We start from the raw sequence: 27,067 nt of genomic DNA, 5'->3' as shown, positions 1-27,067 counted from the left end.
ATATAAATGGATAGAGACAGAAAAGCAAACACAAGATGTACGTGGTTCACCCAGATTGGCTACGTCCACGGAATAGAGGAGTTCTCATTAATTGTGAAAGGTTTACACAAGTACATAAGTTCAAGCTCTCCTTTAGTGAGTACAAGTGAATGATTTAATACAAATGACATTAGGAAATATTGTGGGAGAATGATCTCGTAATCACGAAACTTCTAAGTATCGGAGTGCGGTATCGTCTTGACTTGCCTTATCTGTCTCATAGGTAGATGTGGCATCTTCTCTGGAAGTACTCTTCCTCCATCCAGGGGTGGTATCTTTAACTGGTGGAGATGCACAAGGTAATGTATCAATTTCACTTGAAGCTTACTTGTAGTTTCAGGCTTGGTCAAGCGCGATACAAACCATGTAGTAGGAGTCCCCCAAGTCGCCGAGCTAGAGGATCTGCTAAAAGAGGTGACAGACAAGGTAAGCAATCAGAGCTCCGGTTGATTGTTCACATTCTCCCTATCTTGCAGGCAGCATGAAGGATAAAAAGAAGAAAATGAGAAGATATGATATGGGATACTTTTGCTTTTGAAGAAGTAACTTTCCACATGCTTATTCTTGAACTGAGCTGGAGGGTTTTCTGGTTTCCTCCAGAGTATAAGGCCGATTGAAGAATTTGAGGGTCAAAACAAGTCCATCAAATCTAGAGTACGTTCAACCCTGCTGATATGGGATACTTTTGCTTTGACAGAGTAATGGATGTATCGGCACGTGTGCTGTTTCGCTTGTCTCCACATGCTTCCTTGTATCCTTCTCCCTTGCCCTATCTGTTCCTCAGGCAGATGCGGTATCTTTCCTGGAAGTATAAGATGTTGAAGATGAGTACTCGAGAGCAATGGCAGGTAAGTAATCAGGTAAGGGGTTCCAGGCAGTCAGTTCCAGGCTGGAAGCTTGATTCCAAGTGCTGACTGATTGCTCTCTTTCTCCTTGTCTTGCAGATAAGAACAAGGCCAAAGGAAAAGACATGGAAAAAGCATGATATGGGATACTCTTGCTTTTAACCCTGATGATATGAGATATTCTTGCTCTAGTATAGCTTGTTTGCAGAGATATTATCGGGGGGAAAGAAAGCTGAATATTTCGAAAGGCTTCGTTGGGAGTGCCCTCTCAGATATGAGGAAGGGTTGAGCATTTTTGCAGGTCTGCCTGTCCGTTGGGGATGGAGGTCGACATATATAGGAGTCTCCTTAACAACAAGTAGTAATGTTATTCCTTTACCCTACTTGGTCATAGCACGGTAGTGGGAGCTGTCAGCTTGACATGTTTTAACTCTGTCAGAGCACTTTGAAAAAGTGGTCTGTGGTATCTGGAAAGGTGATGTTGCGTGTGAAGATTACAGACAGCTTTATCCAAGGAGATCCGGCTCTTGAAGTTGGGAAAGTGTTGCCTCTTCAGTTTTCAAACAAGCAATCCTATCGGGGATCTGGCTCTCGAGATTCGGAGAACGATGCCTCTTCGATTTTTGAGAAAGCAATCATGCTGGGGGTCTGGCTCTCGAGATTCGGAGAGCGGTGTCTTTTCGATTTTTGAGAAAGTAATCATGTTGGGAGTCTGGCTCTCGAGATTCGGAGGGCGGTGCCTCTTCGATTTTGGAGCAAGCAAACTTGTGGGGAGTGTTTTCTCGAATGTGAGTAAAGGTTGGGCATGTTTGCTAGTCTACCTTGCCACGAAGCACAGAGGTTGACACATAGGGACTTTCCAATTATCCAGCAATGGTATTGTTCCTTTACCCTCTCTTCGATTTTTGAGAAAGTAGTCATGTTGGGAGTCTGGCTCTCGAGATTCGGAGGACGGTGCCTCTTCGATTTTGGAGCAAGCAATCTTGTTGGGAGTGTTTTCTCGAATGTGAGTAAAGGTTGGGCATGTTTGCTAGTCTACCTTGCCACGAAGCACAGAGGTTGACACACAGGGACTTTCCAATTATCCAGCAGTGGTACTGTTCCTTTACCCTTGTGGGTAATAATATGGTAGCTAGACCTTCAAAATTTATGTGTCTAAACTTTGTTAGTGCTGTTTCTTTGCTATTCTTTTACCCTTCTTGGTCAGAGCGATGTAGTGGGAGTTGCAAGCTTCACGTGCTCAACTTTGGCAGAGAACTTTGGCAAAGTTATCTGTGGTACCCATGAGCTACTGTTGCGTGTGGGAAGTGGGTGATTGAACAGTAAGACTCATGTGCTTTCTACTTCACCAGAAGTCTTCGACAGAATGCCCATAATTTCCGCAAAGCTGAGTGTGCGTGTGACAGGTGCTGACAAGGCTGGAAAAGTAGGTGCCTCTTCGATTTCTGAGATCGGCCCTCGTGGTCTCTGAGCAGCCCAGCTTTTGAGAAAGCAAGCGCCTCTTCGATTTCTGAGATCGGCCTTCGTGGTCTTTGAGCAACCCAGCTTTTGAGAAAGCAAAGGCCTCTTCGATTTCTGAGATCGACCCTCGTGGTCTCTGAGCAGCCCAGCTTTTGAGAAAGCAAACGCCTCTTCGATTTCTGAGCAGGCGCCTCTTCGATTTCTGAAGCTCTGTCGAGTGCAGATTTTTATAGGGGCTGGCATTAAGTTCCAAAACACACTTGAATCTCCACCAGTAGAAGCTCCATTCTTGCACTTCTAAGATCTTGATTTGTCCGACCTCTTCTCTCTTCAACACCTTTGAAAATGTCTGGCCCCTCCGACCGTCGTTTTGACTTAAACCTTGTTGAAGAGGCAGCTCCGCCTTCTCCAGACAACATATGGCGCCCATCCTTCGTCTCCCCTACTGGTCCTCTTACCGTTGGGGATTCCGTGATGAAGAATGATATGACCGCTGCGGTGGTGGCCAAGAACCTTCTCACTCCCAAAGATAACAGACTACTTTCCAAACGGTCTGATGAGTTAGCTGTTAAGGATTCTCTGGCTCTCAGTGTTCAGTGTGCAGGTTCTGTGTCTAATATGGCCCAACGCCTATTTGCTCGAACCCGCCAAGTTGAATCATTGGCGGCTGAAGTGATGAATCTCAAACAGGAGATTAGAGGGCTCAAGCATGAGAATAAACAGTTGCACCGGCTCGCACATGACTATGCTACAAACATGAAGAGGAAGCTTGACCAGATGAAGGAATCTGATGGTCAGGTTTTACTTGATCATCAGAGATTTATGGGTTTATTCCAAAGGCATTTATTGCCTTCGTCTTCTGGGGCTGTATCGCGTAATGAAGCTCTAAATGATCAACCTCTTATGCCTCCTCCTTCTAGGGTTCTGTCCAGTACTGAGGCTCCGAATGATCCCCCTCCGGTGCCTTCTCTTTCTGGGGCTCTACCGACTGCTGAGACTTCTCCTAAGCAACCTTTGTGAAGGCTCCCTCTTGTTTGTTTATTTTGACTTATGTATATGTACATATTTGTAGCTTATCGAGGATATCAATAAATAAGCTTTCCTTCATTTCAACGTATTGTGTTAATTACACCAATGCTTTCTTCGCTAAGTTCTTTGAATTTTCTTTTGTTGAAGCTTTGTGAGTGGAGCATGTAAGTTGAGGTAGTGTTCCCTTAATTTCCTGAATGAGGAAAACTTCTCGGTTGGAGACTTGGAAAATCCAAGTCACTGAGTGGGATCGGCTATATGAATCTTAGAACGCCATTGTGCTCGGTCCTGTGTCATGTCCCTCGTTAGATCCAAGTACTCTAAGTCTTTTCTTAGAGTCTCTTCCAAAGTTTTCCTAGGTCTTCCTCTACCCCTTTGGCCCTAAACCTCTGTCCCATAGTCGCATCTTCTAATCGGAACGTCAGTAGGCCTTCTTTGCACATGTCCAAACCACCGTAACCGATTTTCTCTCATCTTTCTTTCAATTTCGGCTACTCCTACTTTACCCCGGATATCCTCATTCCTAATCTTATCCTTTCTCGTGTGCCCACATGATGAGTAGATTTTATATTATATATTTTACCCTAATCTTAGTATATTTTGGTTAATATATTGGAAGAATTTTGATACTTTGAATTGTATTTTCAATATAGGACTTTCGACTTCCTCTGGAGCAAAACAGGACCAAATGGACGAATTTTGGAGTAATTTCAATTGGAGGACGTTCGTGAGTCAATTAGCTTGATCGTATCAAAATTTGGGATTTTTCCACCAAGCAGTTATTTTCTGGCGATGAAATAAAGAAGCAGTGCGCAGTGCTGGAAAGTGACGTTTTTGGGCTTAAATGACGTTTTTGGAGCCCAAGATGACCTCGGATGGGTTCGTGGCCTTCTGGAAAAGTGTTCAGAATATTCCAAACATCAAATCCAGCTATATTGGGCCAGTTTTGGAGCAGCTTTTGGGCCAAAACGTGGCTGTTCAGATTTTAGACGAATTTTATTATTTAATTTAGGGTTTTTGTTTGCTAGGGTTTTTGTGGTGGCTTAGCAAATATATTGCTTAGCCGTCTACAGTTTTAGGGTACGCTTTATTTTTATGCAATACTGGAGACAGAGAGAAGTTCTAGGGTTTTGAAGATTTTCTACTTGAAGGTGTTTTCAATCCTTTTCTTAATAGATATTTCTATGATTTCAATTATGAATATGCGGAACTAATTTCTTTTGCTAGGGCGAAGCCTTGAGCCTTAGCATGAATATGTGATTTTTATTTAATTGCTTATGATCGATTGCATGCGTACTTTGAATTGTTAATCACCGGGATAAAAACTATCTAATTGTCGTAATGCCTGATCACCATTAGGATCTTTAGAAAAGTAATTTGATGCAATTTTGGTCGGAAGGTTCCCTGAAATTGACGCTGGCTTCTTGTGATTAATAATTGTAATTTCTCTTAGGATGAATATCACGTCTTAAGGATTGCATGGTTTTTCAAAGGATTTTCATAAAGCATAATGAGTCTTTCATGTTCATATTTGATCCGAACGTCCGGACGGGTTGCATGTTAGATATACATTCTATGTTGGAGGTTCCAAGTAGAATATGAATTAGGAAAATCTAACCTTCAAAATGGCATGTGTAGATCATAAGTAATTGGTAAGAATTCATAGGATTGTTAGGTGATGGTGGAACCCTAGTGCTTTCTTAATTTGATTTCTCTCAAAACTGTTTTCTTTTCTCTCTAGTTTTAATATTGCAGATTGTCTTATCATTAATTCATTAAATTCGTTTTTACTTTAAGTAGGTTATAAAATCAATCATCAAAATTTCTACTTTACAATCATTAATTGAAATCTGGTTTGTTTCGATTTATTTAATAATCCCTGTGGAGAATGACCTTGCGAGATCCATTTATACTACAATAACCTTGTGATTCTTGCAAGTAAAATAGGAGGTTTTTATCGCATTCACATGAGTAGTAAAAATCCTACCAAGAAAATGGCGCCGTTGCCGGGGATTATTTAAAATAATCCCTACGAATCAGATTTTCAATTAGTATTGCTGTTTATACATATATAAAAAAAACAAAAAAATATTTAATTTTCGTTTTCATCTATTTTTACAGATTACAACAGTACAGATTTCAGAAATCTGTGCATGGTCAGCACCCGTTCAACAGTGCAAAAATTGATTCCATTTGATCCAGAATTTGAACAGCATTTAAGGAGGAAACGCAGGGAACAACATTTGCAGCGGGTTCGTCCTCTGCAGGAGAGGTTTCTGGAATCAGTCTTTTCTGGGGACCTGCACAACAAAGAAAAAATGGCGTTTATAATTCCAGAGGCAGGTCTGCCCCTGGGTGATTCACTGACTGCCCATACCACAAATATACCCAGTTGCATCACATATCCGGCAGTGGAGGAAGGGACTGCATTTGAAATAAAACAGCACATGTTGAATATTCTACCTACGTTTCATGGGTTGTCATCTGATGATCCTAACATGCACATTGCGGAATTTTTAATGGGTTGCAAAAACATTTTGGTGAGGGGATTTTCAGCCGAATCTATTAAGCTGCGGTTGTTTCCATACACTCTAAAAGATCAGGCAAGGAGATGGCTCCTCACACTCCCATCTGGAAGCATTACAACTTGGGCCCAACTCAGTGAAAAATTTCTAAACAAGTATTATCCAGCTTCTAAGACGCTTGACATGAGAACTCAGATTTTATCTTTTGCCCAAAAACCAAATGAAGAGTTTCATGAGGCGTGGGAGCGATTTAAGGAGTTGATTAGAAAATGTCCACATTCGGGTATTAACACTACTGATCAAATGCACATATTTTTCAGAGGGTCGAATATGACTACAAAAACGCTTGTTTGTTATTTGAAAAAATGGCAGAAGATACTCAGCAGTGGGCAGTGGAGCAGCCACAATCTAGGTCAGCTTTCGAGATGTCTACTGGTTCTCCATATGTTACAGCACAAATTGAAAAAATGGAGAAAAGGCTTGACGCAAAATTTGACATGTTATTACAAAGAATGCCAGGTTCTCAAGTTGCTGCACAGCAGCCTTTACAAGCTGCCTGCAGCATTTGCAACATGATAACTCACGATTTTATGAGCTGCCCACATAAAGAGGTTTCACCAGATTTTACAGCAGAGCAGGTTAATGCATTTAACAATTTCCAGCGTCCCCGATACGACCCATATTCTAATTTCTACAACCCAGGTTGGAGAGATCATCCTAATCTAAGGTGGGATAAGGAACAGCACACTAGACCTCAATTTCAACAGCAGGTACAGCAACCTGCTGCACCTAAGGCTGCCTGGGAGGTAGCGATTGAAAAATTGGCAAATACTACCACTCAAGAAATTCAAAATCTGCAGGCATCAGTGAAAAACATGGAAAAACAAATTGGGCAGATTGCTTTGCAGGTTTCTGGAAGGGCTCCAGGTACATTTCCCAGTCAAACCGAACCAAATCCTAGGGGAGGTGCAGATTGCAAGGCAGTTAGAATTCTACGTTCCGGAAAAAGTTTTGATAACAGGGATGAAAATTGCATTCAAAATTCGCGGGTGATTTCACAGCCTAAAACAGATTCGGGGATTGTTGAAAAATCTGCCAATTCAAAAGATTCTGAACAGACAGTGAACAGTTCCGAAAATAGTGCAGTTATTGTTGAGGATCGTGTTTATGAGCCACCTATGCCTTATCCCGAACGGTTGAAGCCTAAAGTTAAAGATCAACAATTGACAGATTTCATGAAGACTTTGTCTAAAGTTCAGATAAATCTGCCGTTAATTGATGCCATCAAAAACATTCCGTCTTATGCCAAGTTTTTGAAGGATGTTTGCACAAAGAAAAAGAAGCTTGTGGATTTTGAGAAAGTGATTCTTACAGAACAGTGCAGCGCTGTTCTGCTTCACAAATTGCCCCCAAAGAAACAAGATCCAGGGAGTTTTACAATTTCATGCACAATTGGAAATTCTCATTTTAAACGTGCTTTAATTGATTTAGGTGCTAGTATTAATTTAATGCCTTTTTCTGTTTTTCAGAGACTAGGACAAGGAGAAATCAAGCCTACATCAGTTATTCTACAACTAGCGGACCGTTCAGTTGCTTATCCAAGGGGTATTATAGAAGACCTAATTATTAAAGTGGATAATCTCTACCTTCCTGCAGATTTTGTGATTTTGGATATGGATGAAGATATGCAAACACCGATTATTTTGGGGCGTCCCTTCATGGCTACAGCCAGAACGTTAATTGATGTAGAGGCTGGGACACTTACACTTAGAGTGCAAGATCAATCTGTTGTGTACAGTTTATTTGAAGCTACCAAAAGGCCAGGTGATGTGCATGACTGTATGCGTGTTGATGTGCTTGACAGCATATTACATGCTGAAATTATGTCACGTTTGACATCTGATCCATTGTTAAATGTGTTGCACGGGTTTGAGAATAAATATACAGAAGATGAAGAGGTTTTTGAGTATGTTTCAGCTTTGGAAAGTGTTCCTTTTCAACCTCCACGTTGGAGGCACGTTTTTTAAAAGTTTGGGGGAACCCAAAAAGCTATTGCAACCTTCTAAGGTACATCCACCTAAACTGGAGTTAAGGGTGCTTCCAGAACACTTGAAATATGCTTACTTGGGTGCAGATTCTTCGCTGCCAGTTATTATAGCTGCTGATTTATCATCAACAGAGGAAGATAAATTGTTGCGCATTTTAAGGAGTCATCAAGATGCAATTGGCTGGACTATAGCTGACATTAAAGGGATCAGCCCTACAATTTGTATGCACAAAATTCTGATGGAGGATGGAGTTAAACCTGCCATTGACGCACAACGTCGGTTAAATCCGATTATGAAAGAAGTGGTTCGTAATGAAGTTATGAAACTTCTAGATGCTGGGATGATCTATCCCATTTCAGATAGTAAGTGGATTAGTCCAACTCAAGTGGTGCCTAAGCGTTCTGGTATTACAGTTGTGAAAAATGATAATAATGAACTTGTGCCTACTCGCTTGACTACTGGGTGGCGTATGTGCGTTGATTATAGAAAGATCAATGCGGGAACTAGAAAAGATCATTTTCCATTGCCTTTCATTGATCAAATGTTGGAAAGGTTGGCTGGTCGTGCTTTCTACTGTTTCTTGGATGGCTATTCAGGGTACAACCAGATTCCAGTTGCCCCTGAGGATCAAGAAAAGACAACCTTTACTTGTCCTTTTGGGACTTTCGCATATAGAAGAATGCCTTTTGGTTTGTGCAATGCGCCTGCTACATTTCAGCGTTGCATGATGAGCATATTTACCGGGTTAGTTGAACATGTAGTTGAGGTATTTATGGATGATTTTTCTGTTTTTGGGGATTCTTTTGACCAATGTTTGCAGAATTTATCTTTAGTTCTGGACAGATGCATTAAGACCAACCTGGTTTTAAACTGGGAAAAGTGTCATTTCATGGTTAGGCAGGGAATTGTCTTGGGCCACTTGATTTCTAATAGGGGTATTGAAGTTGATAAGGCTAAAATTGATGCAATTGAAAAGTTGCCACCCCCGACAACTGTTAAGAGTGTTCGATCTTTTCTTGGGCATGCCGGGTTTTATAGACGGTTCATCAAGGATTTCTCCAAGATTAGCCGACCCTTGTGTAATTTATTGGCTAAAGACGTCCCTTTCATTTTTGATGAGGCTTGTTTGGAGTCCTTCAAGAAGTTAAAGACACTCCTCACTACAGCACCCATTATTGCAGCTCCTAATTGGAGCTTACCTTTTGAACTGATGTGTGACGCATCAGATTATGCAGTGGGGGCAGTTCTTGGACAGCGGAAAGATAGACTTCCCCAAGTTATTTATTATGCTAGTCGAACCCTCAATGATGCACAACTAAATTATGCAACAACAGAGAAGGAATTGTTGGCAGTTGTTTTTGCTTTGGAAAAATTTCGTTCGTATTTAGTTGGAGCTAAAGTGATTGTTTATACAGATCATGCAGCTTTGAAATATTTGTTGTCTAAAAAAGATGCTAAGCCTCGATTAATTCGTTGGATTCTTTTATTGCAAGAGTTTGACTTAGAAATCAAAGATAAAAAGGGCAGTGAAAATGTGGTGGCTGATCATTTGTCTAGATTGATTATTCCCACAGTTTCAGAAGAGGATTCCCTACCACTGAGGGAAAGTTTTCCAGATGAACAGTTATTTGCAGTCCATTTCCGTACACCATGGTTCGCTGATATTGTTAATTACTTAGTTAAAGGTGTAGTGCATCCAGATTTAACATTTCAGCAGAAAAAGAAGTTTTTATCTGATGTGAAGCATTATTTCTGGGATGAGCCATACCTATTTAAGTATTGCCCAGACCAGATTATTCGCAGGTGTATTCCAGAAGCTGAACAGGAAAGCGTTTTAAGGTTTGCTCATCATTTTGCTTGTGGAGGACATTTTGGGCAGAAAAGGACAGCAGAGAAAATTTTGCAGAGCGGGTTATTTTGGCCTACACTTTTTAAAGATGCTTATAATTGGTGCATGGCTTGTGATAGGTGTCAAAGAGTCGGCAACCAGTCCAAAAGGAATGAGATGCCCCAGCAAAGTATTTTGATTGTTGAACTATTTGATGTTTGGGGTATTGATTTCATGGGACCATTTCCATCTTCCCATGGGAATCAATATATTTTAGTGGCTGTGGAGTATGTGTCTAAGTGGGTCGAGGCCATAGCAGCACCAACTAATCAAGGATCAGTAGTCCTGAGGTTCCTCCAAGGTGTTATATTTCCGCGATTTGGAATTCCACGCGTTATTCTTAGTGATGGGGGAAAGCACTTTATTAATAAACCATTTGCTAATTTGTTGGCAAAATATGGGATTAATCATCGTGTGGCTACACCTTATCATCCACAGACATCTGGTCAAGTGGAAGTTTCAAACAGAGAATTAAAACGCATTTTGGAGAAAACAGTTGGTTCAACACGAAAAGATTGGAGTTTAAAACTAAATGATGCATTGTGGGCCTACAGGACAGCTTATAAAACTCCTATTGGGATGTCGCCATTTCGACTCGTTTATGGGAAAGCATGTCATCTACCTATGGAGCTGGAGCATAAGGCTTACTGGGCAATTAAAGAGTTAAATTTTTCTTATGACTCAGCTGGGGAACAACGTAAATTGCAGCTCAATGAGCTGGAGGAAATTCGTCAGGGTGCTTATGAAAGTTCTCGCATCTACAAGGAAAGAACTAAAGCGTTTCATGATAGTCAAATTTTACGGAAAGAATTCCAGCCAGGGCAAAAGGTGTTGCTATTCAGTTCAAGGCTAAAGTTGTTTCCAGGAAAATTGAAATCTCGTTGGACTGGACCGTATGTGGTTACAAAAATCTTTCCTCATGGGGCAGTTGAAATATCTAATGAGGCTCAAGGCAACACATTCAAGGTGAATGGTCACAGGCTGAAACCATACGTGGAGTCACCCTTCGATACAGCATACGAGTCGTTGACTCTGAAGGCACCAGTGATCTAGCCACCGAACTTCCGCAACGTCTAGCTACAGACTTAAAATAAAGCGCTAATTGGGAGGCAACCCAATTTTTCTAAACTCTTTGCTAATTTTAATTTTTGTTTGATTTTCTCTTTAATAAAAAAAAAAAAAAAAAGAAAAAAACATACACATAGAAATAATTCGGGAAAAAAAAAAAAAAAAAAAAAACGAAAAATTCAAAAAAAAAAAAAATAAATAAATAAATTTGGAAGATGGCAAGTTGATTTTATTTACCCATTTTATTTTTATTTTTATGTTCCATTTTTTAACGCGTATTGGTTAATTGCAGGTTGCGAACATGGAAAATAAAGCGCGTCCTAGGCTGGAATCCTGCACCCAGCAGCAAGTCTAACGTTCACATCAACCACATCTACACTAGGCAGGAAATTTAAAGCAGTCAATATAAAAAAAAAAAAAAAAAAAAAAAAAAAAAAAATCATTCACAGATGCAAGTTTGGGTGTGATTGTTGCAGATCCAGCACATAAACAGAATTTAGAGCAGTTAATTTCTGCAGCTCAGTTTTGCGATGCATGGAGGAAGCACAATTAAATCACAGATCCATACACCACAGAACTGAGTACAGATATTATTACCAGATCTACAACAATTCCACTTGAAAGGATATGAAATTTTACCTCCCAGATTCACCGATCTGGGTTCTTGGAAGCTTGTCCCGTTTTTGTCTATTGCAGCTGAGGTTTCGCCGTCCATTTTATTTCCCACGGATCTATCAGTGACCACATTTCCTGCACAGTTCACAACAAGAAGACTAATGACACTTTGATTTTCATGATCCAGGTTATGTATCACTTAAAACACACAAGCTTGTGAAAGTCATATTTTCTGAAGGTCTTATTAGTGTTGTTATTTGTTCATCAGTCTCCCGCACTTCAACTTCACTTTCATCATATCATGTTAGTCAGTATGTTGTTCGTTCGATTCATGTTCATACCCGCATATACATATGGTGTTTGTTATTATTTTTCAAAGTTCCATGGACGAAATAAATCATGACATTTAACCAAGAACAGGGATGAGTTTATACCTTCATAATCGAAAGATCAAAACCTTCATGATGGGCCATGCTTTATGTCCAGTGGAGTTTCAGTTTGAGAGTTCTTTCTCGGGTCTGTCACAGATCTGAGTGTTGTGCACACATACCACACCATTATAATTATATGCATAGGTGATGAAGCTATTTTTGTCATTAACCTACGGAGTACAAGATTTTTACCTTTTGCAGGAACCAGATCTGCATGGTAGCTGGTTTGCATTGCGTTTTCCTTGTCATGGCTAAACTTCCAGATCGAGAACCTGTGCACATAAACAAAATACCACATCAGTCTACACATGCAGTGTGGAGTATATGAGACGCACAAATGGACAATGTTTACCTCTGTGGTAAGGCTGTGTTCGGATTTTTTTGCAGAGGAAGGTGTGTTGGTTGCACGGCTAAGGGTGAAGAGGAGTAAGGAAATGAGAGAAAAATGTGACAGAATGAGAGCTCTTTTTCATTTTAGAGAGCATTGGGGTCTGAGAGAAGAGAGAGAGAGGGCTGAAAAATAAAATGAAAGGTCTGCAGGAAGAGGGATGCCGAACTGAGCAGGATTAAAAGCCTTTTTAGCTTTTCTAGAGAGACATGGGCCAATGTATTGATCTTCACCCTTAATTTCGAATCCTATGGAGTCCCCTGCCTGATGCTTGACACGTCTGCGCCTCATCAATTTTTTATGCTTCCCTAGGCCACGGTTTGAAGATAGAGAGGGGAGAGAGCCGTTGGGCTCTGTGTTTGATGACTGACAGAAGACTGATGCCAGTGCATGCCACTATTCAAATTAGCATGCCAGCTGCCAGTCACGGATGGGCATCCAATGTTTAAATTATTGGTGCACGCCTGCAGTGTACATGGATTGTCATATCTCATCAATTGGGCGCTGTGCACATGGGTAGTTTGACAAGGCCTTACGTGGCCATGCTGTTATCAATTCAATTGCAAGGTGTTGTTCTCATTTGTTTTTTTCATGTTCTTTTATTTTTTCCTTTTATTTTTATTTTTATTTTTATTTTATTATTATTATTTTTTTTTTTTCTTTTAGTTTGTCGGTTCTTTTTAGTTATAGGTTTTTGGTGTTTTATTTTCTTATTTTTTTTTTTTTTTTTTTTTTAGTTTCTTTTATTTTAGTTTCCACACCTTGAGGACAAAGTGTGACATAAGTTTGGGGGTGGGAAAGTAAATTTTAGTTTTTTTTGTTGTGTCAAGTTTAAAAATTTTCATTATTCCTAAGTTAATATCCATAGAGTATTTTAAGCGTTAGAACAAATGGACATGGTGAAAGTTAATCCCACATTAGAGTCTTTTCTATTTATCGTTGCTTAGACACTAATTCATGAATTATACTTTGAACTTTGCACATCACACCAACATGGTTTGTGGGGAGTGAGATTGAAATACTTGCTTTTAGTCTAAGTTTATTTTTAATTTTTAATTTTTATTTTAAGTAAAGTCAGTTATTAGTGTGAAAAAAAAAAAGAAAATTAAATAAATAAATAAAGTAATAATTGTCTCACCCGAGGTTCTGCCTAGTAACCGGGCCAGTCCTGCCTAATCAGCAGTGATTCTCGCGTCAAACGGTAGAGTTTTGGCATGAGGCAGGGTGGTTAGTTGGTTTCGTAGCCTTTTCAGCTCGGGTTAATAAGTCCTTAGGGGTGTTCTACACCTAGTGTCCTAAAGCCCTAGTGGTTTGGGAGTCATTGACCTAAAGCTCGCTACATGGGTTGGATCGAAAGCTTAAGTAAACCGACATTGCACGACCACTACTGTTACTGGAGAAAAAAAATGTTATATATGAAAAAAAAAAAAAAGTGAAAAAGAAAAAAAAAAAAGAAAAAGAAAGAGAGTTATATTTAAAGTTACTATGTGTGAAATAAATAAGGACGAGAGGTAAGGGTTTTAGTCGAGTCTCCTTAATTATGTTGGTTCACTTTACACCAAAGGAAGTTTGTGAATTCTTTTCTAATTGATTCTAAATGGCTTAGACTCTGTGGTGGGATTGGTTGGAACTTTTGAAAAGATGTTCTAGTTTTTAAAATTTGCTATGGATTGCAACTTTGAAGGTGAAAATTTTTGTCAGTTAATTTTAGCTAGTTAGTTTGTTAAGTTTTTATTTTTGTTTGAGTCTTGTTTTGCTTGAGGACAAGCAAAAAGCTAAGTTTGGGGGTATTTGATGAGTAGATTTTATATTATATATTTTACCCTAATCTTAGTATATTTTGGTTAATATATTGGAAGAATTTTGATACTTTGAATTGTATTTTCAATATAGGACTTTCGACTTCCTCTGGAGCAAAACAGGACCAAATGGACGAATTTTGGAGTAATTTCAATTGGAGGACGTTCGTGAGTCAATTAGCTTGATCGTATCAAAATTTGGGATTTTTCCACCAAGCAGTTATTTTCTGGCGATGAAATAAAGAAGCAGTGCGCAGTGCTGGAAAGTGACGTTTTTGGGCTTAAATGACGTTTTTGGAGCCCAAGATGACCTCGGATGGGTTCGTGGCCTTCTGGAAAAGTGTTCAGAATATTCCAAACATCAAATCCAGCTATATTGGGCCAGTTTTGGAGCAGCTTTTGGGCCAAAACGTGGCTGTTCAGATTTTAGACGAATTTTATTATTTAATTTAGGGTTTTTGTTTGCTAGGGTTTTTGTGGTGGCTTAGCAAATATATTGCTTAGCCGTCTACAGTTTTAGGGTACGCTTTATTTTTATGCAATACTGGAGACAGAGAGAAGTTCTAGGGTTTTGAAGATTTTCTACTTGAAGGTGTTTTCAATCCTTTTCTTAATAGATATTTCTATGATTTCAATTATGAATATGCGGAACTAATTTCTTTTGCTAGGGCGAAGCCTTGAGCCTTAGCATGAATATGTGATTTTTATTTAATTGCTTATGATCGATTGCATGCGTACTTTGAATTGTTAATCACCGGGATAAAAACTATCTAATTGTCGTAATGCCTGATCACCATTAGGATCTTTAGAAAAGTAATTTGATGCAATTTTGGTCGGAAGGTTCCCTGAAATTGACGCTGGCTTCTTGTGATTAATAATTGTAATTTCTCTTAGGATGAATATCACGTCTTAAGGATTGCATGGTTTTTCAAAGGATTTTCATAAAGCATAATGAGTCTTTCATGTTCATATTTGATCCGAACGTCCGGACGGGTTGCATGTTAGATATACATTCTATGTTGGAGGTTCCAAGTAGAATATGAATTAGGAAAATCTAACCTTCAAAATGGCATGTGTAGATCATAAGTAATTGGTAAGAATTCATAGGATTGTTAGGTGATGGTGGAACCCTAGTGCTTTCTTAATTTGATTTCTCTCAAAACTGTTTTCTTTTCTCTCTAGTTTTAATATTGCAGATTGTCTTATCATTAATTCATTAAATTCGTTTTTACTTTAAGTAGGTTATAAAATCAATCATCAAAATTTCTACTTTACAATCATTAATTGAAATCTGGTTTGTTTCGATTTATTTAATAATCCATGTGGAGAATGACCTTGCGAGATCCATTTATACTACAATAACCTTGTGATTCTTGCAAGTAAAATAGGAGGTTTTTATCGCATTCACATGAGTAGTAAAAATCCTACCACCACACATCCAACGAAGCATCCTCATCTCCGCTACACCCATTTTGTGTACGTGTTGATGCTTCACCGCCCAACATTCTGTGCCATACAGCATCGCCGGCCTTATTGCTGTCCTATAAAATTTTCCCTTAAGCTTCAGTGGCATACGGCGGTCACACAACACACCGGATGCACTCTTTCACTTCATTCATCCAGCTTGTATTCTATGGTTGAGATCTCCATCTAATTCTCCGTTCTTTTGCAAGATAGATCCTAGGTAACGAAAACGGTCGCTCTTTGGTATTTCTTGATCTCCGATCCTCACCCCTAACTCGTTTTGGCCTCCATTTGCACTGAACTTGCACTCCATATATTCTGTCTTTGATCGACTTAGGCGAAGACCTTTAGATTCCAACACTTCTCTCCAAAGGTTAAGCTTTGCATTTACCCCTTCCTGAGTTTCATCTATCAATACTATATCGTCTGCGAAAAGCATACACCAAGGAATATCATCTTGAATATGTCCTGTTAACTCATCCATTACCAACGCAAAAAGGTAAGGACTTAAGGATGAGCCTTGATGTAATCCTACAGTTATGGGAAAGCTTTCAGTTTGTCATTCATGAGTTCTTACGGCAGTCTTTGCTCCTTCATACATATCCTTTATAGCTTGGATATATGCTACTCGTACCCCTTTCTTCTCTAAAATCCTCCAAAGAATGTCTCTTGGGACCCTATCATACGCTTTCTCCAAATCTATAAAGACCATGTGTAAATCTTTTTTCCCATCTCTATATCTTTCCATCAATCTTCGTAAGAGATAGATTGCCTCCATGGTTGAGCGCCCTGGCATGAACCCGAATTGGTTGTCCGAAACCCGTGTCTCTTGCCTCAATCTATGCTCAATGACTCTCTCCCAGAGCTTCATTGTATGACTTATTAGCTTAATACCCCTATAGTTCATGCAGTTTTGTACGTCGCCCTTATTCTTGTAGATAGGCACCAAAGTGCTCGTTCGCCACTTATTTGGCATCTTCTTCGTTTTCAAAATCCTATTGAAAAGGTCAGTGAGCCATGTTATACCTGTCTCTCCCAAAACTTTCCACACTTCGATTGGTATATCGTCTGGGCCTATTGCTTTTCTATGCTTCATTTTCTTCAAAGCTACAACCACTTCTTCCTTCCGGATTCGACGATAAAAAGAGTAGTTTCTACACTCTTCTGAGTTACTCAACTCCCCTAAAGAAGCATTCCTTTCATGTCCTTCATTGAAAAGATTATGAAAATAACCTCTCCATCTGTCTTTAACCGCGTTCTCTGTAGCAAGAACCTTTACATCCTCATCCTTGATGCACCTCACTTGATTTAGGTCCCTTGTCTTCTTTTCCCTTGCTCTAGCTAGTTTATAGATATCCAACTCTCCTTCTTTGGTATCTAGTCGTTTATACATATCGTCGTAAGCCGCTAACTTAGCTTCTCTCACAGCTTTCTTCGCCTCTTGCTTCGCTTTTCTATACCTTTCACCATTTTCATTAGTCATATCCTTGTATAAGGCTTTACAACATTCCTTCTTAGCCTTCACCTTTGTTTGTACCTCCTCATTCCACCACCAAGATTCCTTTTGGTGTGGGGCAAAGCCCTTGGACTCCCCTAATACCTCTTTTGCTACTTTTCGAATACAACTAGCCATGGAATCCCACATTTGGCTAGCTTCCCCCTCTCTATCCCACACACACTGGGTGATTACTTTCTCTTTGAAAATGGCTTGTTTTTCTTCTTTTAGATTCCACCATCTAGTCCTTGGGCACTTCCAAGTCTTGTTCTTTTGTCTCACTCTTTTGATATGTACATCCATCACCAACAAGCGATGTTGATTAGCCACGCTCTCTCCTGGTATAACTTTGCAATCCTTACAAGTTATACGATCCCCTTTCCTCATTAGAAGAAAATCTATTTGTGTTTTTGACGACCCACTCTTGTAGGTGATCACATGTTCTTCTCTCTTCTTAAAGAAGGTGTTGGCTAAGAAGAGATTATATGCCATTGCAAAATCCAAGATAGCTTCCCCATCCTCGTTTCTCTCCCCAAAACCATGGCCACCATGAAAACCTCCATAATTGCCTGTCTCCCTGCCCACGTGTCCATTTAAATCTCCTCCTATAAATAACTTATCCGTCTGAGCAATTCCTTGCACCAAGTCTCCAAGGTCTTCCCAAAATTTCTCCTTCGAACTCGTATCCAACCCTACTTGAGGTGCGTACGCACTAATCACATTGATAAGTTCTTGTCCTATTACAATCTTGATTGCCATGATTCTATCTCCTACCCTCTTGACATCTACAACATCGTGTGTCAAGGTCTTGTCCACGATGATGCCAACACCGTTTCTCGTTCTATTTGTGCCCGAATACCAAAGTTTAAACCCTGAGTTTTCTAGATCCTTTGCCTTACTACCAACCCACTTAGTTTCTTGTAGGCACATAATATGTATCCTTCTCCTCACCATAACTTCCACTACTTCCATAGATTTTCCCGTTAAGGTTCCTATATTCCACGTTCCTAAACGCATTTTGCTCTCTTGAACTCTACCCTTCTGTCCTAGCTTCTTCACCCTCCCCCGTCTAATAGGATCAAAGTACTTCTTTTGTGTGTCCCGTGTAAAGTTGATAGGAGCATATGCTCCCAAACAACTTTGAGTGGAGTCGTTCGAAAAGAAGTTTCTATGGCCCCCTTGCTCATTTAACACTGCATCGGGGTGCCGATGGAGATACAGCGACCCTTGCTCACTTATCACTGTGCTCGGGCCACACAGCGCGCCACTTACGGGTGACGCCCTAGCTTTAGCGCGATTTTGTTCTGGATTCATTTTCATAAGGATTCGACGTGATCATGGAGTGCCGGCTGTCGACTACCTGACGCCCTCCCCCTCCTCCTTTATCCGGGCTTGGGACCGGCAATGTAAGATAAACTTACATAGGCGGAGTTCTTGGTGTATGAAAACATGTAGCAAAAAAAAGCTGGTTTCTTTTAACGAATTTGGATCATATACGGATTCCATATTTTACTAATTACATCAGATTCGAATTTTTGTTACTCCCTGTCGCATCGTTTACTCTGTTTTTTCCTCTTTGGCTGTTCTCTTCCTCTGCGAGAATTGGTTTCATGTTCCCCTTGTATGTATTTCTCTATTTCTTTGAATACGAATAAGGGAATGAACACGGTAGGCTCTCAGTCGAGAAGCTATTATCGCCTGATCCTCTTTTATTACAAGAAAATTCATATTAGCTTTATAATAAAAATCCGATACATTGACAGGTCTAATTGGTACAGACTGACAGATTTATACATACAAACAGAAGGCATACTAGCTCTACTGATGCGTGACATTTTCATCTGTGGCTGGAGGAGATTCATCACACATTCACCGCCTCTGGAAGTTCAACCGTCCTATGCAGAAGGCGAAAATGGATGCAAAAGCAATCGGAAAAGCAATGAGAACTACCGCCACCAGAGCCAGCTGATCATGGTGAAACCCGAAGTAATCCTTCAAGAAGGCAGACACAGTTTTGGTTTCGCCAAACACTATAACCTCCTTGTTTATGTCTCCATATTGTGAAGTAAGCAAACCATTCATTGACCAAGATGTAGGAGTCATGTAATACAACCAAATCCACCATTTCGGAATTTGCTGCAGGAAAAACAACTTATCCAAGTCAGCCTTCTGGTCCAAAAATATTGAAAAGCAACGTTGATTTTGTATTTGGCGTAGAATGAGTAGGCTTACCGGTTTAGGAATCAGAAAACCAGCAAACAGATTGTACAATGTGTAGAAAACTGAGGCGAGAATTGCAGCTACCAAGTAGTTTGGCGTCAATGACACGAGCATCAATCCCATGTAATTGTAGTACAGGAATGAGCAAAAAATAGCATAAAAGTACCAGAAAACCTTGTATGATGACCCATAGTATCCGATCATTGGATATGTGACGATCGTAAATGTGGCTGCCTGGACAAATAGATAGGGAAATTCAACTGCAACCTGCAATTTTCGAAGACTTTTGTGAACTTGAGGAGTACTACATTGTACAAACAAAGTGTGAAGAAAGGTACAAATAGAGTATGTTGTCAGATATAAGATAAATTCACCTGTGCAAGTGAAAATGCCCACGGAGAATACATCCCTGAAAATTTTTCGCGGTACATAACATTTCTCTCCGTTGCAACGTGTTGCAAAACGGTTGAGCAGTTATTTATGCCCAAGAATAAGACACCGGCAAACATTGAACCAAGTACATTAAACAAGTTTTGCTGGTTGGTTCTAAATACAGAAATCGAAAATCAAGTAAGAATATGGTTGGTTAGATATGAGTGAATGAAGGTTCTATACGATTGGACAAAATAACATGATCTGAGGGCTTACAGATTTTGTCCTTGGTTCCAAAATAAGGCCCCGAAAATTAGAGATGTTGCAAGCGCATGCATGATGCGCATCAAGTTGTATGCGGGACTCCTCCAGTAAGACAAGTTCTGCTTCCAAAGGCAAGACTTGAATTGTCTCCAGCCATTTTGTGAAAATCGGGTAGCGAAATGAAGATCTGTTGAGCCAGGAGGTGGGGTACTCAACTGTCTTACATGCTCTATATTGTTCCTGCAAATGGGATACTATGAAATGAGTCGCATTCGAGTTTTCAAAAACAATCACACAAAAATCCGAGTTCGAAAGCCATGATTTGATCACACTTTCAAGTGAACTCACTCATGTAAAGAAGATTTTCCGTATATTTGGGCAAAATCAACACCAAGTTCAGCTTCAGCTGATGTAGAAGTGATGTCTAACATCCATGTTGCTGGATTGTAGTTATCCCGAATCTTTTGAACCCCGGGAATACTCTGCCAGAAGTAATTATATAGAAACAGTTCAGCATACCAAATCTTTGGTACAAGTATTCTGCTTATAGCAACTAATATTTCAGAAATCAGAGTGCAACTTACGAACCTGAAAATATTCTATAACCCTACTCGAGTGTTGTCCCAACGGTCCAGAGTAGATTATACGCCCTCCAGTTTTCAATAGAATTAGCTGTGTTCAAAGAAAAGAAAACACTGCAACTTAAGAAACTTTAGGGTTAAAACCTTATCAAAGAATGACGCTTCTAATATCCAGTTTTTACCTCATCAAATGACTCAAATATATCGATATTCGGTTGGTGGATGGTGCAAACAATTGTTCTTCCTGTATTAGCAACATTCTTCACTGCCCGCATCACTATCGCAGCAGCTCTTGCATCCAGACCAGTCGTAGGTTCATCCATGAAGATTATGGAGGGGTTTGAAACAAGCTCCACGGCAATTGTAAGGCGTTTACGCTGCTCTGTTGACAGACCACTAACACCAGGTATGCCAACCAAGGCATCTTTTATTCCATCAAGCTCAATTGTCTCAAGAACTTCATTCACAAACTCCTGTTAGAAATGCCAAAAAAAACCATATCACTAATAAAACTGAAACCGAAGATTTGATTTTTGATATCTACATATAATGGTCTTACAGCTTTTGTTTTTGAGTCAATCTGCGAAGCCAGACGCAGCCAAGCAGAAAAGATTAAAGATTCTTCTACCGTGATTTGTGGAGAATGTATATCGGTCTGCTCACAGTAACCCAATACCCTAGCAAATGTTTCTTGAACCTTGGGATATCCACCAATCTTTACGTCTCCTTCAATGTAGCCACTAGTCTTTCTGCCAGCAAGAACATCAAGAAGCGTAGTTTTCCCAGCTCCACTCACACCCATCAGTGCTGCAAGGATACCGGGCCTAAACGCTCCTGTAACATCACTCAGAAGCTGGAGCTTTTTCTGATTAAATCCCGGTTCCCTGGTTGTCTGAAATGCAAATACATGAAAGAAAGAAATTAACGTTAGTAAAAGCTTTTTAATCCTGCAACTATCTGAACCTTGTACAAATGAACACTTAATATTGTCACCTCAGGAATAACATAGTATTGCACATCTTGGAACACCACCATCAAGGGAGTGAAAGGTAAGACCATTCTTCCTGTTAATCCCGAAAAAGGCAACTGTAAAAATGTTGTGGAAGTTTCTCTGTAAAATAAGGGAAACAAACACGAATCTGCTAACCGTTCTCAGTTGTTTTAGGAGGATAATTTGTGGACTTCTCTTTCAAATTGGCATCACCGAGGTTGTCATTAGTACTTTGAATTTGAGAGAGCTTTTCGTGTGAAATGATTCCACGAGATGTCCCAGGAGCTAAGTGTGTGTAAAATGGGATGAGTTGAGGTGTTTTTAAGTTCCACTTCTAGCGCTAAAATAGGATAGCGGAAAAATCAAATAACTTACACTTGAAGAAACTCAATGACAAGGTGAATCCGATATTGAAAACTATTGTGAATCCAAACAAGGCACCAAGTGATATCCAGTAGCAATATCCTTCAAAGTTCAGGCCACGGCTGTCAAGTATTTGTCTCCCAATAGTAGTAGTAGAATTTGGGGATAGCATCTGCGGAGGGAAAAAAAACAGAAAGCATCCTGAGGAGGATGAAAATGCCATAAAAAAAAGGAGTTAATAATATTTTTCTTCGATCTTCCATGAAATGAGATGCTCAACCTTTTGCCATCGCGGAGAAAGAAACTCGTTAACAGAGAGGCCTATCTCTCCATATGTCAGGGGAGAAACCCAAAAACCCCACTCTAACCAAATAGGCATGGAAGCTGCAAACAACAAAATGACTAATTAAATTTGTTTGTTCAGCTGATTTTTTTCTAAATGAACTGGAGAAACAGGTAAATTAATCATACGTTTTTGGATAACGAATCCACTAAATAGCATGAGAAACAATAATGCAAAGCTACCGGCTGTCATAGTGGCAACCATAGTCTGAAAGAACGAGGCCAGGAAGCGAAACATGGACAATGATGTAAAGTGAACAGCAAAAAGCATCAAGAACTGGCAGAAGAACCTAAAACAAGATCACGTCACCTTAACAACAATCTGAAACTAAACCGAAAACATAAATGAAATAAGCCTTTTAAACTCAAGCTGACCTCTGTGGCTCGGGACTGTATCCAATGACATAATAGGTAAGAGAAGTCCAAACCAGGGATACCACAAGTGAAACAGGAACTTTTAGAAGTGTTGCAGGAACTGCGTAAGCCCAAGCCGGGTAAAAACAAAGGTCTCTCTGTTTGTAAAATACTTCTAGTCGCTGAAGTGTCATGGACATCTCGGGAATTCCATCAACGACAAGTATTGTGAGAGTGAAGAACAAGGACCCCATGTAGTAATTACCATGAGTAACATCAAGATCCATTCGAGTCCTCAAAAACACGGTCATTGTAATAAATGCAATGAGGATAAGCTGCAGCGAAAAAATAGTCTTAGCATGTTTTCATAATTCCTAAGTTGAATTGAGAAGTGTAAACGCGAAAGCACAAATGATGACCTGACTTGTTTTGAATATATAGATAAAAGAGTTCCTCCTCATGAGAAGAAGTTCTCTTGATGCGCAAGCTCGAAAGAGTTCCCATTTTGAAAGAGAATACACGCTAAAGGAGAGAGCATTCTCATGGTTTTGGGACTTATCATTTGTCCCTAACAGGTCTTCATCTAGTTTCTTCCCAAAACAAGATGCCTTGAATTTTTCCGAGAACATATCAACGGATACATAATTGTGAGGTTCGGTGTGGTTCCAATAGTATGACTGATCCTTTTCAGAGATTACCTACAACAGAACCACGATGTTAACTGTTTCTTTAATCTGTAGATTCGAAAGCCCAAAAAGTTAACTGTTTCTTTAAACAGTCATAAGCAAGCTGCAATTCACTTACCTCTTGAATGAAATCCGCAACCCCTTTCCTCTCAGGACACTTAAACCCACAATCCTCAAAAAATTCCAAGACATGATCGCGTGGACCGTGATAAACAACCTTCCCTTCCGACATTAAAATAAGGTCATCAAAGAGATCAAAGGCCTCCGGTGCTGGCTGAAGAAGCGAAACTAGTAAAGTAGCGTCTGTTATGTGCACCAGCTGCTGAAGACAAGAAACAATCTGGAATGCAGTGGAACTGTCTAGGCCATTTGTTATTTCGTCCATGAACAAGGCTTTTGTGGGACCAATGATCATCTCGGCTACAAAATTAAAATTCACACCCGGTAAGGTAGGTCATCATAGGCTGGAAGTTAGGACATTGCATAATTTTCTAAAACTATCAGTATTTCTATTTGCATTACCTGTTGTGAGTCTCTTCTTTTGACCACCAGAGATGCCTCGTCTCATGGCGTCTCCAACCAGCGTGTCAGCACATATATCAAGTCCAAGGATCTGAAAAACCACCGTGAACATTGTAAGACGCTGGGAAGCATTTGTGCAGACACAAATTATAGGAAACAAGATTTTAACTCTACCTTCAAAATGTAGTCCGTCTGAAGGGTTCGTTTTAGTCCTTGAACAGAAATTGCCTGTCATAGACTCATAAGTTATAAAAACGTCATGATAAATAATAGAGTAGATAACCTTGACGAAGAATGAAAAGTGCGAGAAATCAATGATCTCATAAACACGGAATGAATAATATCAGAAAGGTTGAAGTACCTTCATGTAGGTATCTACATCTGGATCCGGTATAATTCCTGCCTCCTTCTCCTTTTTACTGACTTCCAGCATTACATCTTGTAGGCATAAAACCAGATGATCAACTATCCTTCGTCAATAGGTTGTAGACATTTAACCACATAATATTATCTTAGGCTCAACAATATCTTACCAGCTCGGCTTCCAATACCCTGACAGCGGGCTGAAAAATCGAGTGTTTCCCTCACAGTCATTTCGGGAATGTGCACATCGAGTTGGCTTATATAAGCTGATGTTTTCTGGGGGACAAAATCCGATAGTTTGTGTCCATTGTATGTAACTTCACCTGAGAACTAGCAGGGAAAAAGTAGGACAAAACAAGCAAGTATGAAGTCAGCAAACAAATTTAAGCAGCTCTTAACCAAACTCTGAAATTACTGGACTCCATGTAATAATGGTGTCCCGTTGAATCGAATAGTTAAAATAAGAAGATGGCCATTACGAATTCCACATTAAAAATTTACAAAGATGTTCCAAGTATAAAAATAAGAGAAACCTTGAGGGACTTGTCCAGATTCCCGGATAGCGCCTTAAGAAGGGAGGTCTTCCCAGACCCCGGGGGCCCAAGCAGCAAAGTAAATCTGCAACAGAACCGATTTAGTACGAAGACATGAGAACTTTTGGCTTAGTTGAATTAAATTTAGTAGATAGCTTACCTTCCTGGCTTTATAGTACCACTGAAATCTTTAATAATGCTTATCTTGGCCTCGTGTGACTTTGAACCCGGAAACCTGGCAAAGATCTGCACAGAAAAAGTGAGGAAAAAATCGAAAACAGATTCATAGAGTTGACTTGTGAATGGTTAAGTTGTTACTTTTGGACATGATTTGAGTACTTACTGAAAGCATGCTTTTGGCTGAGTTCCAAAGAGTTGGGAGGGGCTTTCCGTGAACCACCTCACACACTGCTTCCACACAAACATTCTTATATCTCACCTCCACAGTAGGCAATTTTACGTCAACCCTACAAAAACAGTTTGGCATGAACGAAAAATAAACTTCACTTGATCGTCATGCAAAAGAAGAAAAGGCTTACTTGTCAATCCTGTTTCTAATTTTGCGCAAGAGTCGAAGGTTATCATTTTCAATGTGTTTGATGAGCTTCTCAATGAATAGATGCCGTTCCAGAGCTCGAAGCTTGGTAACATCAACAACTCGCTTTCCTTCACCATCAAACTCGTTTCCCTCATCCTTGTCAAACAAAGATGATTTTAACCGTTCGAAAGTTGGCAATCTATTAATGGCTGCCCACTGTTCAGCAAATTGAGCATCCTCCGCATCATCTTTGGCAGAACTCAACGCTGAATTGGCTCGGAAACTGGAGGAATGACTCCGAAAAGATGCCCTAAAGCTTCTTCCGAACTCTTCCAGCTCGATTCTTAGTGACTCTATCTCATCTCTGCCAACCATCTGAGCCATAGTTGTTAGCTTAGAGCGGAACTTTGAAGAAAAACTGAGTGGAAGTAAATATACACATAATTACACACACACACACACACACATATATATGTAAACTATTGATGCCAGTCGTGCTTAAACTATGTTGGTAAAAGTAAGATGATGCATCATTCTTATTCTTTCTGTCCAAGGAAGTTGAAATTGCTGTTTTTGAATAAACAACATATTACTCCAGAGAGAGAGAGAGAGAGAGAGAGAGAGAGAGAGAGAGAGAGAGAAAGAGAACAAGTTGACTAAATGCGGTTTATTACAAAATCCGGTCGATTAAGAGTTAATCAATGAGCTTAATATAATGAAAAAAAATATAGCTACATATGAATTATGTGATTGTCAATGTGATAAAAATATTGGGGGTGTGCTATCCATACACCATTTTTTACTTCTCACACACCCCTTATTAATTTATGTCCGTTGATCTTCTTCATTTCATCCGATCCGATGACCAAAAATTAGAAGGGTGTGTGAGAAGTAAAAAGAAGTGTGTGGATATCACACCCCAAATATTGAGTCCACTGATTAATTGGAGTCTTAGCATAGAAGAATACTTGGGAAATAAGGAAACAGGTGGGCTTTGATCGCTACCCGTTTCGCAAGAAATTGAAAAACCGAAAACTCTGACGAATCCGATTTACTTAACTATGTCACCAGAAATTTGATGAAACAAGGACAAGTTAATTTATAAAAAAAAACAGTGTCTTGCTTGGCAAGAAACACAGCACACAATGTTCTTAATTATGTGGACGGGAAATTGCAGGAAAAAAGACTAAAATTGGCAATTCCTAAACTAAACGCCTGAATCTTTAATGTCTTAGACTAGTGCATGTCTTAATTGTAATTATTTTAGTCTAAGTATGTCTCTTGACAATCACAAAAATAATAAGCATTTCAAAGATATTCACTCAGGTAAGTTCTTCATGCATATCCATTACATATAGTTGGGTTTGTTTTGGTTCAAATTCATTTAGTTTTGGCTGCATACGAACTGACTGATTTGGTTATTTTAGTTTGGACTTAAATAACAGCCCATTTAGTTGTTGTGGCTAATTGGGAGATATTGTTGGCTAAATAGGTTTTATCTGATTAAAACTTGGAGCTTATTTGACGCCTATCACATGCTGAGAAAAAAAGTGGTTATAATTTGCCATTAGTTTGCTAGCCATATTTCTTCCTTTTTCATCTTAATCTTGTAGAGCTTCAAGTCATGTTGACTTCTCCTATTGCAGCATATTTATAGATGCATTATGTTTGTACCATACTTGACTAATCCCGAAACTACTGAGCACCGGTCAACGTTATACCATCAATGACCCAGAAGAGCTTCCCTTCAACCAGGAGGCCAATCACAATGCGACACGTGTCGACATCAGAAGCCAATCACAGCTCGACACGTGTCAACATCAGAAGCCAATCACAACACGAC

At 39.7% G+C, this 27,067-nt stretch overlaps 1 protein-coding gene, 1 long non-coding RNA gene and 1 other non-coding gene across 3 annotated transcripts; all 3 read right to left on the bottom strand.

Moving 5' to 3' along the window:
* Positions 1 to 6,079: 6,079 nt before the first annotated feature.
* On the bottom strand, positions 6,080 to 6,184 carry LOC126620534 (small nucleolar RNA R71). Its single transcript, XR_007622557.1, has one exon. It is a non-coding gene; the product is annotated as a small nucleolar RNA R71 (small nucleolar RNA).
* A 5,483-nt stretch (positions 6,185 to 11,667) lies between these two features.
* On the bottom strand, positions 11,668 to 12,667 carry LOC126618509 (uncharacterized). Its single transcript, XR_007621738.1, has 4 exons — positions 12,302 to 12,667; positions 12,142 to 12,221; positions 11,953 to 12,047; positions 11,668 to 11,806 (listed from the first exon to the last, which is right to left on the bottom strand). It is a non-coding gene; the product is annotated as an uncharacterized LOC126618509 (long non-coding RNA).
* Positions 12,668 to 18,759: 6,092 nt separating this feature from the next.
* On the bottom strand, positions 18,760 to 25,832 carry LOC126620129 (pleiotropic drug resistance protein 3-like). The gene is made up of 24 exons (XM_050288610.1): positions 25,226 to 25,832; positions 25,030 to 25,153; positions 24,847 to 24,932; positions 24,687 to 24,771; positions 24,324 to 24,483; positions 24,152 to 24,228; positions 23,965 to 24,018; positions 23,791 to 23,881; positions 23,387 to 23,688; positions 23,002 to 23,280; positions 22,604 to 22,917; positions 22,358 to 22,518; positions 22,167 to 22,270; positions 21,899 to 22,058; positions 21,680 to 21,808; positions 21,526 to 21,596; positions 21,092 to 21,424; positions 20,715 to 21,005; positions 20,540 to 20,623; positions 20,300 to 20,433; positions 19,964 to 20,191; positions 19,690 to 19,861; positions 19,328 to 19,582; positions 18,760 to 19,231 (listed from the first exon to the last, which is right to left on the bottom strand). The coding sequence occupies exons 1-24, from the start codon at positions 25,606 to 25,608 to the stop codon at positions 18,965 to 18,967; spliced, it is 4,344 nt and encodes a 1,447-aa protein (XP_050144567.1). The 5' UTR covers positions 25,609 to 25,832; the 3' UTR covers positions 18,760 to 18,964.
* Positions 25,833 to 27,067: the final 1,235 nt, after the last annotated feature.

Source organism: Malus sylvestris, chromosome 4 (genome assembly GCF_916048215.2).
Source record: "Malus sylvestris chromosome 4, drMalSylv7.2, whole genome shotgun sequence".
Lineage (NCBI taxonomy): Eukaryota > Viridiplantae > Streptophyta > Magnoliopsida > Rosales > Rosaceae > Malus > Malus sylvestris.
Note: the sequence above shows the minus strand (reverse complement) of the source record. Positions and strands in the feature narration are given on the sequence as shown.

Excerpts from the sequence above, each read along its gene's own strand:
- LOC126620129 (XM_050288610.1), bottom strand. The coding sequence starts at position 25,608 with ATGGCTCAGATGGTTGGCAGAGATGAGATAGAGTCACTAAGAATCGAG. Across the intron at positions 24,772-24,846 it reads GGTACTATAAAGCCAGGAAG|ATTTACTTTGCTGCTTGGGC; the intron begins GTAAGCTATCTA and ends GTTCTGTTGCAG. Across the intron at positions 20,434-20,539 it reads GGGTTATAGAATATTTTCAG|AGTATTCCCGGGGTTCAAAA; the intron begins GTTCGTAAGTTG and ends TACTTCTGGCAG.